This window comes from Hyaloscypha bicolor (genome assembly GCF_002865645.1).
Source record: "Hyaloscypha bicolor E unplaced genomic scaffold K444scaffold_135, whole genome shotgun sequence".
Classification (NCBI taxonomy): domain Eukaryota; kingdom Fungi; phylum Ascomycota; class Leotiomycetes; order Helotiales; family Hyaloscyphaceae; genus Hyaloscypha; species Hyaloscypha bicolor.
In genome coordinates, this window is record NW_020194637.1 from 398836 (window position 1) to 411480 (window position 12645).

The window sequence follows — 12645 nt, forward strand, 5'->3', positions numbered from 1 at the left end:
TGATGTAATTGATTGGCTTGGTAACGGGGAACCATTCCCATTTGTCATCGTTAATAGATGGTAATTGATAAAGTAAGCACACAACCTCATTGGATTTGCCCATTCTGCTGAAGGTCTCGCCATACTCCTGGAGCCGTCCTTCTGGCGGCGCGGTCTTGATTGCAGAGGCAGGAAGAAATGGTTGTGCAGCGAGAAAAGTATAGAAATTTGAAACAGCATCGAGGATTTGGTTGCTGGTCATGGTGTAAGATTCTGCGCCATTTTGGCGGGAGGATTAGAACAAAGGCTATTAAAAGGAGATGAAGTACGATGGCAAGAGATTATCCTGAAACGCAGAGGTTTGAAGCCTATGAGATCACGTGGAGGGCAGAAAAGGGGTACAGGGGCTCGGCAAAAATCGGGCTGCTTCGATTAGTCTAGCGCTAAGGTTTAGGGTTCATTACATGCACATACAAAAATAATCTTAAGCCCCTCCCATCTCTTGCTCTCTTGGTATCTTCTGAGCTACGGCGTTACAAGTCAAACATCGACACATCGAATTGCAGACCTGATCTGGACCTTAGGAGTCCTGTTGCAACGCTCCATGTTCGGCGTCTCTAATTTCCTGCCGGTCTTGTCTATTGCGGTAATGGTCATTATCTGCTCCATCTTCCGGCTTTTTCGGACCGTCAGTCACCGAATCACACGAAACATACAGACCCCAAGGGTTACCCAAAAGAACCTGGACGCCATGCGCGGAGGCTTCAATTGCATTCCCCGCTGCCAGGCGGTGCCCACGGGACCCGGTCCTATCTACTTGTACTTCATGTAATAAAACTCTACGGCGTACGTATCATGGAAGTGGATATCAGCCACTATAATATGGGCGTATACCAAACCTGACGCTGCTTCGATTACTAATGCCCAAGGCCACGCGAAAGCGAAAGTCATCTTAGGCTAAGCTCTAAAAGTCGTTTGTATGGTTACCACTCGGGGGACACCCCGCCTTCTATAATCGTGCGTCAGGACTTGCACTAAAGCCCCTGCGTCCCTGCGGGTTTAGTGCGTATCAGCAATACGGTCGAAAATCAGCAATATGGTCGCCTTTTTCTCCCATTTATCGATTTTAATTAATTAAATATCAACACCATGGCCAAATATAACCCAGAAGAAGTGAAAAGGATGGCCCAGGCCTCTGATTTCTATGCCAGAACCCACATGCCAAAAAATCTGCGATTGCGCGTTAATTCAGGGAAAATATTGACTCTGGAAAGTGCGTTTGGCTGGACGAAAACCACAAAACACCAAAGGGGGCCTCAATAAAGCCCTTAATCCTGATTAGGAGGAGGCCCTGAAGCAGTTTATTGATCTCCTGATCTATTTAGGCCATAAAGCTGATCTCAAGACGGTTCGCGCGGCGGCAAACAAGATTCTGGCGGAGAGCGCATCCACCCACCAGGCGATGCATATTTGCGTATAATAATAAATGCTAGGTAGAGAGCTTGGTTTTGTCAAGCCACTCCCCCCTTCCCCATTTATTTTATAATAATGGCTTTGGTAATATAGTTAGATTAGATACTAATGGGAAGGAGACAATTACTGGGTATACGAATTAGGACGTGATGGTTGTGTAATTAATTGATTTCTCAGAATCGTAGTATTTTGGGGGGGTCGCCGACGAGGTAAAGTGTGTAATATTCTACCATTTTTTACTATATGCACATGCGATATGAAAGTAAGAGAATTTCAATTATTAATTATAGTATAAAGTCCATATAAACTGTAAAATATTTTTCTTCGATTTTCACCAAAATTCCGAAAATTGGTGTTCCAAAAAAACGACCATATTGCTGATTTTCGACCGTATTGCTGATACGCACTAAACCCGCAGGGACGCAGGGGCTTTAGTGCAAGTCCTGACGCACGATTAAGTGGCACAACATTTGGAAGCCGGCTCGAAGACTTCAGAAAGGGCCTGGGTGTGCATTCAGCTGGTATCCGGAATCGCATCGAGTCTTATCCCTTCTTGCCATACGCTGCAAGATTTTGGGGATTCTATTTACGTAGCTTAATGCCCAATGAGGACGAAAAACCTCACTTTCGAGTTCCTTGCGTGCCAAAGTACAATCGCTTGCAGGAACCAGGCATATCAGTTTGAGCAGATTTATAATGAACTATAGTGGAATGTAGAGGAGTGTATGTGTTACACTGCATTGCGTATATGCAGCTATTTCGGCTTGGACGATTCACTTCTTAATCTCCTCGGGGAAGGGAATTTACCTGTCAATACTACCACCAACATGGGTACCACTCCTATTATCAAAGCGGCTTCAAAGGGCCATATCTCCACTGTTAGGCGCTTATTGAATAGAGCTGCCGATCAACACATGGAAAATTGATACGGCAACGCCTTGCATTGCGCAGCCGAAGCAAACAATCCAGCAACTATTAGGGAGTTTATATCCTACGACATGAGTCCAAGTGCCTGCAAGCGATACAGCAGGACTCCTTTGAGCTGCACAACCGGCAAGGACAGCGCCTCGGCATTTGAGACTCTTATTGCTCTTGGAGCAGATATCAACGCGGTCGACGTGCAGTTCGTGTACATTGGCAATGAGCTTTCAATCTTGCACCAGATATCATTGTATAATTGTCTCAACGTTATGAGTTTAGTATTGAATTACCGCTGGGGTGATCTGGAAAGTAGATCGGAGAACGGCCACATGGCACTACACATTGCGGCGACTGGTAGCAATCTTTGGATGGTGCGGAAACTGGTAGAAGCTGGTGCGAATATTTCTGCAATGGATGGCCGTGGAGCTACACCGCTAGATCATATGGCACATCATGCGGAATACGAGTCTGACAGCACATATCAGCTGAACTGTTTACTTTGAATAGTAAGCGTCAGGAAAATTAGCTAGCATCGCTCCCTGCTCACCAACGGAAACCCCCAAAGGGCCAGTGCAGAATTGGAATGCCTCGGCTTCAGGCGAAGCCACGTGATAAATGAAGGACGTGGAGCCAATGACGGGGATGGGAGCCACATCGAAAGGGGTCGTACTGTACTCTCCACGGACCTGGGTGTTGGTTTGTCATATTTATCACCGACTTTCTCCGAGGCCCGAGTTGAGGAGTGCAACATGACAAATCAGGGGGATGACGGGAGTCGGCCGCCCGAAATTAAGCAAACGGTCCGACTCAAAGCTGAATCCTCGTACAGGCTGGTTTAGCCTATGAGGCGCATCGGAATTTACCCAGCCCCCTTTCACTAGACTGCATATGTCAGGTGAGTCCGGCACCCAGATGAGTTGTCCAGAGCGCTCAATCTTATTCCGGTCTTTGGCGCCTTGGCACAGTAAGCTGGGCTAAGCGAGGTTGAGGTATTGGCTACTTGTTCGGCTGGGCTCACCTGGGTTCTCGCTTGGCCAAGCGAGAACCCAGGTGAGCCCAGCCGAACAAGTACGGAGTATTCAATTGTCATCAATGCCACGCAGGGCTGAGAGCTCAAGGGTCATGGAATTGTGGTTTGTTACCTCGAAGAGGTAAGGTTCAAATTTCGAATTTGTGAGTATATAAACATCACTGTTCAACTTCGAAGGAGTGAGATGTAGTTCAAGTCACTTGAACAGCAGTTGACAACATGTTGAAGCTCGCAGCAGCGTTTGCGCTTTTGCTGAGCGGAGCATCCGCTATACCAGCTCCTGACAATGGAAACGCCAATCTCTTAAAACGTGCTACAACCTTCTGGTACGCCAACATGGATCATACAGGTCAATATCGCGGATATGCACCGGATCTTGACCCAGACTTTTCATACCCAGTATTCCAAGCTGTAAATCCAGGAGATGGGGCCTCCATTCAAACAGCTATCAATTCTGGAGATGGCACCAATCCCACTCGTCATGGAGAATGGCTAGCATCTCAGCCAAGAGTAAGTGCACGCGGAAAAGTTGTAGGCCAAGGTAATAACAACTTCTCTAGGTCGTGTATATTCCTCCTGGAACGTACACAATCAGCAAGACCATCTATATGAATACCGACACCATTCTTATGGGTGATGCCACGAATGTGAGTTCTCCTATAAGAATTATCGCTATACTTGCTAATTCATCTGCTCACTAGCCTCCTATTATCAAAGCCGCTGCAGGTTTCACTGGTGACCAGACTCTCATATCTGGGCAGGATCCAACAACTGGTGTTTCAGGAGAGCTTTCTTTCGCCGTCGGATTGAAAAATCTGATTCTTGACACAACCGCAATTCCTGGAGGTGAACAATCTCCATTTTGCATGTTCCGTTGAGTTGTTATTGACACTGAGAAGGAAATACGTTCACGGCGCTCTGGTGGGGTGTTGCCCAAGCTGCTCAACTGCAAAATGTCAAGATCACTATGTCAGCCTCTGTCAATGGCAATGGCCATACAGGTATTCACCTCGGGAGAGGTTCTACTCTTGGCCTCGCTGATGTGCGCGTTGAGCGTGGACAGGTAAGGCTTCAAGTCTGGAGTGTATCGGTGAGGTAGTAGATGCTAACAGAATCAGAATGGTATCTGGCATGACGGGCATCAGCAAGCGCTGTATAAAAGCATCTACTTTTACCAAAACACCATTGGTATGCTCATTTCTGGAGGCAACACTATCTCGATTATTGCTCCTACGTTTGACACCTGTGGAACCGGGGTCCGAAATACTGGAGGCTCCCCTTGGATTGCTTTAATTGATGCCACCTCCATAAATTCTGGTGTTACTTTTGTTACGACTGTTTTCCCGTCTTTCCTCATTGAGAATCTCAGCAAAGATACCCAGTCAGACATCGCCCAAGTCAATGGTGCCACGGTACTCGGTGCCGCAAGCCACGTAGATACCTTCACCTATGCGAATACAGTTGGTCGCAATCCGACTTACGGCGCCACGACCTCTACAAACGCCCGTCCCGCTGCTCTTGCCCCAGGTGGCAAATATCCCGTGCTGCCCGCACCCAACTACGCAACCAACCCCGTCACGGACTTCATCAATGTCAAGGATCCGTCCCAGAATGGTGGCCACACAGTGCTAGGTGACCACTCTATCGACGAATCCGGAGTTTTGAACCAGGTCCTACAGTATGCTGCTACCAACAACAAGATCGCCTACTTCCCATTTGGCAAGTACCGAGTTGACTCAACTCTGCTCATCCCGAAAGGGTCTCGCATTGTGGGAGAAGCCTGGGCCACTATCACCGGGAATGGCGCCTTTTTCAAAGACGCTTCGAACCCAAAACCAGTTGTGGCAGTTGGAAATGGAGGCGATGTTGGCACCGCTCAGATCCAGGATATGCGTTTCACGGTCTCCGATGTCCTCCCAGGCGCCATCATTATCCAGTTCAATATGGCAGGTACTTCTCCGGGTCAAGTCGCACTCTGGAACTCTCTGGTTACCGTTGGCGGTACCCTTGGGGCCAGCGCGCTCACAAACTCCTGTGGTGATGCGAGCAACGAGTGCAAAGCCGCCTTCCTTGGTATCCACCTTGCACCCACCTCTTCCGCATATATCGAGAATGTGTGGAACTGGGTTGCGGACCACATCACCGAGAGCTTTTCTGGGGGGTCCAACATAGCTGCCAAAGGCGGCGTGCTCGTTGAGGCGACAAAGGGAACTTGGCTCCATGCATTGGGCAGTGAACATTGGTGGTTGTATCAGCTCAACTTGCGGAAGGCAAGCAACGTGATGGTGTCTCTCCTGCAGAGCGAGACAAACTATGATCAAGGCGACCACACACAACAGATTCCACCAGCCCCTTGGGTAGCGGATGTAACGAACTGGGGAGACCCAGATTTCTCATGGTGTGGTGGCGGCGATACGCGCTGTCGAATGGGGTTTGCGAATTATATCCAAGGCGGTTCGAATATTTACACTTATGCGTCTGCTTCGTGGGCATTCTTCAGTGGGCCAGGATACCAGGCATGCGCTGGTCAATATCAGTGTCAAGGTAAACTATGTATAGAAAACTCTTCCTCGAGTGCTTTGCTGACTCCCGAAATAGACTATATACATTGGATCACATCAACCCCGACAAATTTACAGGCTTTTGGGCTGTGCTCCAAGGACACGTATGCAACGTTGCATTTGGCGGACGGTACGAATCTCGTGACTGCGAATGGTTGGACGGGATCTTGGCCAGGTTCTGGAGGTGACGTTGGACGGTATACGGCGTAGTAGGCCTGGGCTCATTGTCATTCGACCGTATATCAAAGTAGCTCTTGGAGAAAGCGGTCAGAGATGCATGCCTATGGTGAAATAAAATTAATTAATTGCTGTTGTCCATGTTATGTTCGCGTCTCTTGTGTGAAAAGCTCCCCACAAAGCGGAACTGGCGCGGGAGCCAAGGAGGGGCTTTCCGTGATATGAAGCAGAGGCGAAACGAATCCAGTGTATCGAACTTTCTTATAAGCAGTACCTTGTGCCTGTCCGCAGGCGCAACTTATGTAATCGCAGAGCCAAGAGGCTCTCAATCGAGCCCTTCCTTCGGAGAAGCTTCCTTCTCCACGTCAATCTCAACCTCAGCAGCCCTCGCCATCTCTCTTTCCGGATGCCATCCATTCCTACAAATCTCCACTGCTCTCTTAAATCTCTCATTCTGACACAGCCTCTCCAACCTCTCCTGCAAAACCTCAATCCTTGAACCCCGCAACCTTTCATTCTCCCGCAAGTTATCCAAGCGAGCTTGTGTTCTCTCAACCACAACTTCGAAAGACGGTCCTCCAACACAGCGCCCTATAGAAAACATAATCGCCAAGGCAAAGAATCCATACACTGCGATGACGAAAAGGACGAATATTGTAGTGACGACCGACTCGATGGCCTGTCCCACGAAACCACCGAGCAGGCCATTGACAAACACAGCCGTGGGTGCAATGACGTGAATGAGCGCAACGCGGACTGGATAGGTCTCGGACGGCGAAAAAGAGTATGGTCTCTCTGGGGCTTCGACAACGATGCTTGACGTGTCAGAGCCTTGCATCTCGAGCGTGAGGAGCGCTCTTCGACCAGGACGTCCCGCAACCCGGACCTCCATCCTCCGCAGAAAATCTTCCCCATCCCCTTCCACGGTCCAAGTTATGTCCACGAGGAATTGTGGATCGTCTTTTTGTATCCACCAGTATAGCAGTACCGCGTCTGCGAACTCGAACCAGGGGAGATTGGCCCCGTCTCGGTCTCCGATTCGTGCTGTGGCGTTGATCTGCTCCGTGACGCTGTCCACCGTCTGACCTTGCTTAAATATTGGCAGTGGATGGTCGGCACCATCGATTGTGATTGTGAGGTCGTTCATGTCCAGCTTGTAGTCGATTGCGAAGCCTTGTCGATTATTGTGTTCGATGCGAAAGTAATGGGAGCTAGAGAATCCTGTATTAGCTTGTGCTGCACAGGAGAAGGATACTGGCGGCACTTGCTCATATACTCTGGTAAGGGTCTTGCCAGCGCGCAATCGAGATGTGGCATGAATGCTGCCATTGTCGGGGTCGTGGTCTCGCAATGGAGAGGGAATGAAGGCCCAGAGCAGCGCGAGAACGAACCAAGCCAGCACGGCAGACAAGATAACGCGCAGCACAAAACGAAAGAGTTTCCATGGTCCGTAGGCCATTGGGGACTTTCTCTCAGATGAGGGCATGATGCTGAAGTTGTTGAGGTTGCGCCATGAGTTCTCGAAGGAAATTTGAAGCAGCTATGTTGAGGCGAAAATACGGGGTAGTGAGGCTGTGCACGGTGGGGCAGGATGCCCCTGGAAAAGCTATTATTAGGCACCTTTGGCCGAAGATCCTGCCCCACTACCCCTGACGTTAACCGAGGACGGAGTAAACAATAACCATCAGAGCATCATAATCTTATAAGAATAAGTGCTCAAGGAATTGCGGTGGGTGGATGGAAGAACCAAAGTAAATGCTTACGTGGCTAAAACTCCAATGAGTTTCTACCTCGAGTTTTTCTCCATCCGAGAAGGACTCCTCGGACACGACGTCATTTCGGAGTCGGAGCGAACAACTCGCTCAGTGATCGTCAATAGGACGAGGGAACAGAGCATGTCTACTGATCTGAGAATCACTCCTGCGGCAAGAAAAGAACAGGGAGTGCGGCTTCAGGTATTGAATTGATCCGGTTCACGTTCGTACTCATGCTATTCCGACTTCAATAAAGCAAAGCGAAAGTCGACTGATCAACAAGACGACCTTTCCAAACTCAACCTCTCACTCGCCTCTCGCCAACTTCTCCATCTGCTCCCTCATCTCCGCCTCCCTCTTACGTCCCTCCTCTCCAAGCGCCTCACCAAAATCCTCCATCTCCGCGATACGTCTGACCTCAAGCACCCCGCACCCCTCCGGACACTTCCGCGCCCACTCCACCGCCTCCTGCACATCCTTGACCTTCAGAATCCACCATCCTGACACCAGTTCATTCGTTGGGAAAGGGCCTTCTTCGACCTTGGGAGACGCGCCCGGAGTGATGCGGACACTGTCGCGGGAGCTGGGGACGAGACCTTCGCCTGCGAGGAGGACGCCGGCAGCGAGGAGGGACGCATTGTAGGTGCCCACTGCGGAGAGGATTTCGGGAGTGGGCTCGGCGGCGCCTTCCGAGGAGGGGGTAGCGCGGACGAAAACCATGAAGCGGGGCATTTTTGGAGGGGAGTTGGTGGTTGTTTGGGCTTGATTGAGAGGGTGTCTGGTCGATTTTGATGCTTTTCGAAAGGTGTTTGATGGAGAGAGAAGTGGTGTCGTCTTGACTTGTGCAGGTGAATAGAATGCTCAATTGACGAAAGCTATGGTTGATTTTTAACTCGTTTGCAGATGTCGAAAGGAGGTGAGTTGAGCTCAAAGTGAGCGGACTGTAATGAGAATAAATATGTCTAGTCTCGAAGACGCCAAGCTCTGCTACGTCCGTACTCATGCCCTCCTTGACGCGATATGCAGGAATTAAAAGCCACGGCAAGGCAGCAAGCAGCGCGTGAAGCGCACGAACTCCCGTGATCAGCAGTCGGGAGTGATTAGTGATCAAAGCCGGTGCAGGTATTCGGGATTATTCTGCCCGAATCTGACAATCTTTCAATATTGCAGAAGGCAAATGCAACTTCCTGACTCACAATGCAACCTTAGCAATGGGAGGAAAGTGTGTGGCGTTAAATATGACCGGAACTCTACAAGGAGACTTCTTTACTTTCCCCGCGAATTGATTAGGTAAGCAGACTGCAGGATACGGGTGATAGACCAATCATCGACCAGCTCGCGTAAGTTCCTAACACAAGCGAATATTCCGGTTACAACCTCACTTCATCAAGAAGAGCATCTTTTCACTTCAATGCCTTTCTTAACAGGCGAATGACAATTGGCATTTTGCTAGAGCTGGAGGCTCAATTTTGCACAGCCATTTACGCCCTCAGACACAATACAACAACCAACCACCCTTCATCGTCGGTGTACTTTATGACTTGGTGTATTCGAAAGAAAACAGTGATCTTCTAGCAAGAAAACTCCCCAGCCTAGGTGCATCCCACCCGCGATTTGAAACAGAGCTCGATAATCTTCATCGAATCAGCGGGAATCAGGGGCGGCAAATACAGCCTCCGGGCCATAAACTATGGGACCTTCGCCGCCATATTCAGGAGCAATTTGCGGATGCCACGCTATCCAAGGATCCCTATTACACGGAAGATCGAGAGCTATTTGCAGCCGTATGCCTGTAATTGGCATCGAATCCACGGAAATACAATAACAGCCTCAAAGTCGCCGAAATGACCAAAAATCGAAGATGTTGCAGAGGCAGACAGCATAATCAAGGAGGTTCAAACATAAACCTGGACACATTGGGCAAGTTAAAAGCAACGGGACTGGAGCTGCAATGGAAGCGCTACCAGCATGGAGTTAAAGATCATGGGGACCTCCTTCCCTTTCTGCGAAAGTAATAGGCGTTCTCCGGACGCTCGGCTTTCCATCACGGAGGACGACCGTGAGCCCTCGGAATTATCACTTTGCCAGTTTCCTCTCCAAGCCTCATGTTCTCTAAAAAGCGGCCCACGAATGCCGCCACTTCGCACAACGATAATTCAAGCAGAATCTCTGCCTTCAGAAGAGGAACTCCCGCTCACGGCATACCTTTGAATCTTGACACGGCATCCCATCAGGATGTCTAGTAGAGGGCACGACTGCGCTATAATCATGGGTGATGTCATGGAAACATCGATTTGGGGGAAGCTAGCTTTCTCGGAGACTGCAGATAGAGTGTGGCACGGTGGCATATATGTATGTGATGGCGCATCAAGCGTTTGACGGGGAATTACCAGGGCAGAGAGGGGAATTGAGGGTGGTCTCGTGGAGGAGTGAATTAATTTTGGTGGAAAGCTGAAGGGCATGCGTCATGGATTTGCAGGACACGTCTTTTCACTTTTTCTGAGATATTCGTATGTACAGATTGAAGAACTCTGAAAATTCACTCCCGACTTCCTCCCAGAACACAGACTTGCAAAACCAACCCAACCCATGCATCGAGACTTGACAGCTTTCGGATGATGTGTAGATTATGCCACGTAAGGCAAGGTACTCTACAGTGATGAAAACAAGTCAGCGGGTTAGCATTGCGAATCGAAGGGGAGGGGAGCTTACCTCAAAAGCGAAGGACAAAAGACAGATCGGGTTTTTGGTTCTCCACATTGGGTGGATACTAACACTCACGCCACGAGAAGGCAAACCCATGTGAGCGCCCGGCCGGGCCCTGTAAAACTGTCAGCAAGTCGCAGGCGAGACCCCGCGCTGAGACTTCCGATGTTGAGATCAGAAGCCCGTGGGCAGCAGAGTCTTCCAGTTTCCTGACGCGAGGGTGCCCCAGGGGTGCCGTCTCGCGAAGATTGGGTCCGGCTGGGGCCCGATGAAGCCGTACTCGCGCGCCCTGCCGACGATGGCCTTTCATTGAGGGCTACACAAAGGCCCCGAGAGAACGTGACCCCATACGCTGGGTGTGTCCCGAAGGACCGAGGGTGGCGAGTCCTCGATAGCCGTAGGCAGCTGGGTGGTCACTTCACCCCTACGCTGGGTGCGTCCCGGAGGACCGAAGGTGGTGAGCCCTCGATAGCCGTAGGCAGCAGAGGATCCTCTCCCGGTGCCTCGCAGTTTTACGTTCTGCGGTGCGCCATCGTCGGTCGACTAGTGTCAAACGGAGGAGTGGAACGCGATACTGACCCGCGATCGAGGGAGACGCCGCGCTTGCACCCTTACCTTCCTCCCTCGCGACTGTGAGGATGAAAGCGAGCCTGTGTTGCGGTCAGCATGATGTTGATGATCAGTTGAGGATGGGATGGTAGCAGAGAAGGGATGGGGTCATACCATGAAGAGGTGGTGATGCTGGCGTTGCGTGGTACGCGCTGGTGGGCAAATAATTGAGGAAAAATTGATGTTGTGGGAAGGAAGAATTGGCGAAAAAAGACCTGCTTAAATAGAAGAGGCCGTGATGGCAGATCAACCACTTTGAATTTGCGCTAAGCCTTTTTTGATTTGTGCGAGCTCTCCTATGCTAGAGAAGGCAGCCAATCATTTTCTTTAGTGAGCAAATCCGACCTCGCTGGCGCCAATTAATCCTCATCAACAACTTCATCTGCCAGGGCCCCACCTTTCGCGAGATTTCGAGAGCCCTGGCTGGCTATTGAGGAAGGATAAAGATGTTAGCACGGTCATTTGGCTTGCAGAAGTCACTTCAAACTTTCTTGCCTGAGAGAGGCTCACCTCCGCTTCACCTTCACCCCCTTCCCCATCACTGCCCTGCCACAAATGCGACCTGTGACCGACTTGATCCCTACTGGGACATTTCCACCGACGAAGCTGCACTACATGGAGATGCAACACACGACCAATATTCTTCTATTATATCATGGCCATACCGCACTGAAGGCCTGGAGCTTTTCAAAGTGTTTGAAAAGCGTTTCTTAAGTAATCATTTCAAGATATCTCACGTCACGCTCCTTTCACACTTGCCACAACTCCTTCAGTCTTTCTCATCCTATATTTACTTTAATCTCCATGTGTTCTCTTGTAATTAAATCTCATCGAAACCTTCCCCCGCTCTGTTGATCAACAGTAAAAAGGGGGTCTGCCAAGCCTTAAGCGAGAATTGTAAGCTGTTGGACTCAAATAGCCGGGCAGGGGAAATAGGTAAATGCATCTTCAGACGGTCATCTCATGATAAGGTGGGCCTTTCTGATAATTTCATTGATCCAAAATAGGTAATTGACGAATCACTGCGTCTGTTGGGGCATAGGACAGCGGGGTGTTGAACACTCCGGGCCGAGCCTGGCCTGACATGGAACTGCACTTTCACACGAAAAGAAGAAAGAAAGAGGAGGGTGTTCGTAGATATTTAAAAGCACCACAATGGTTGCAACAGATCCGTTCTTCTCCTTGTTGCAACTGGCATTCACACACACAGGAAACATGGGTTTCCGGGCTTTAGGCCACACATGATAATCCTTGCCAGGATATCATGACAAGCATCTGCGGCAGTAAGAGCTGGGTAAAGACATGAATTCCACGGGAGGTTGTACTTTCCCAAATCGAGTAGAGAAAGAAAAGTATTGGTTCATGAGAATACCCAGATGAAGGTGACCGAGAGAATATTGACAAATAAACAGCAGCTACAAAAACGATCCGATGC

The 12645-nt window shown here is 49.7% G+C and overlaps 4 protein-coding genes across 4 annotated transcripts; 2 read left to right on the forward strand and 2 right to left on the reverse strand.

Annotated features, from left to right (window-relative positions):
- Positions 1 to 2418: 2418 nt before the first annotated feature.
- Positions 2419 to 2876, forward strand: K444DRAFT_699229 (ankyrin; the record flags this gene model as incomplete). Its single annotated transcript, XM_024887979.1, has 1 exon — positions 2419 to 2876. Exon 1 carries the CDS (start codon positions 2451 to 2453, stop codon positions 2874 to 2876), a length of 426 nt encoding a protein of 141 aa, XP_024731331.1. The 5' UTR covers positions 2419 to 2450.
- Positions 2877 to 3622: 746 nt separating this feature from the next.
- K444DRAFT_539787 (glycoside hydrolase family 55 protein) lies at positions 3623 to 6174 on the forward strand (the record flags this gene model as incomplete). Its single annotated transcript, XM_024875663.1, has 6 exons — positions 3623 to 3913; positions 3964 to 4050; positions 4105 to 4249; positions 4300 to 4466; positions 4522 to 5947; positions 6002 to 6174. 6 exons carry the CDS (start codon positions 3623 to 3625, stop codon positions 6172 to 6174), a joined length of 2289 nt encoding a protein of 762 aa, XP_024731332.1.
- A 146-nt stretch (positions 6175 to 6320) lies between these two features.
- Positions 6321 to 8076, reverse strand: K444DRAFT_129206 (uncharacterized protein). The gene is made up of 3 exons (XM_024870441.1): positions 7905 to 8076; positions 7410 to 7784; positions 6321 to 7352 (listed from the first exon to the last, which is right to left on the reverse strand). Exons 2-3 carry the CDS (start codon positions 7625 to 7627, stop codon positions 6467 to 6469), a joined length of 1104 nt encoding a protein of 367 aa, XP_024731333.1. The 5' UTR covers positions 7628 to 7784; positions 7905 to 8076; the 3' UTR covers positions 6321 to 6466.
- An 11-nt stretch (positions 8077 to 8087) lies between these two features.
- On the reverse strand, positions 8088 to 8869 carry K444DRAFT_618249 (DGPF-domain-containing protein). Its single transcript, XM_024881278.1, has one exon. The coding sequence runs from the start codon at positions 8625 to 8627 to the stop codon at positions 8202 to 8204; it is 426 nt and encodes a 141-aa protein (XP_024731334.1). The 5' UTR covers positions 8628 to 8869; the 3' UTR covers positions 8088 to 8201.
- Positions 8870 to 12645: the final 3776 nt, after the last annotated feature.

Excerpts from the sequence above, each read along its gene's own strand:
- K444DRAFT_129206 (XM_024870441.1), bottom strand. The coding sequence starts at position 7,627 with ATGCCCTCATCTGAGAGAAAGTCCCCAATGGCCTACGGACCATGGAAA. Across the intron at positions 7,353-7,409 it reads ACCCTTACCAGAGTATATGA|CTCCCATTACTTTCGCATCG; the intron begins GCAAGTGCCGCC and ends AGGATTCTCTAG.
- K444DRAFT_618249 (XM_024881278.1), bottom strand. The coding sequence starts at position 8,627 with ATGCCCCGCTTCATGGTTTTCGTCCGCGCTACCCCCTCCTCGGAAGGC.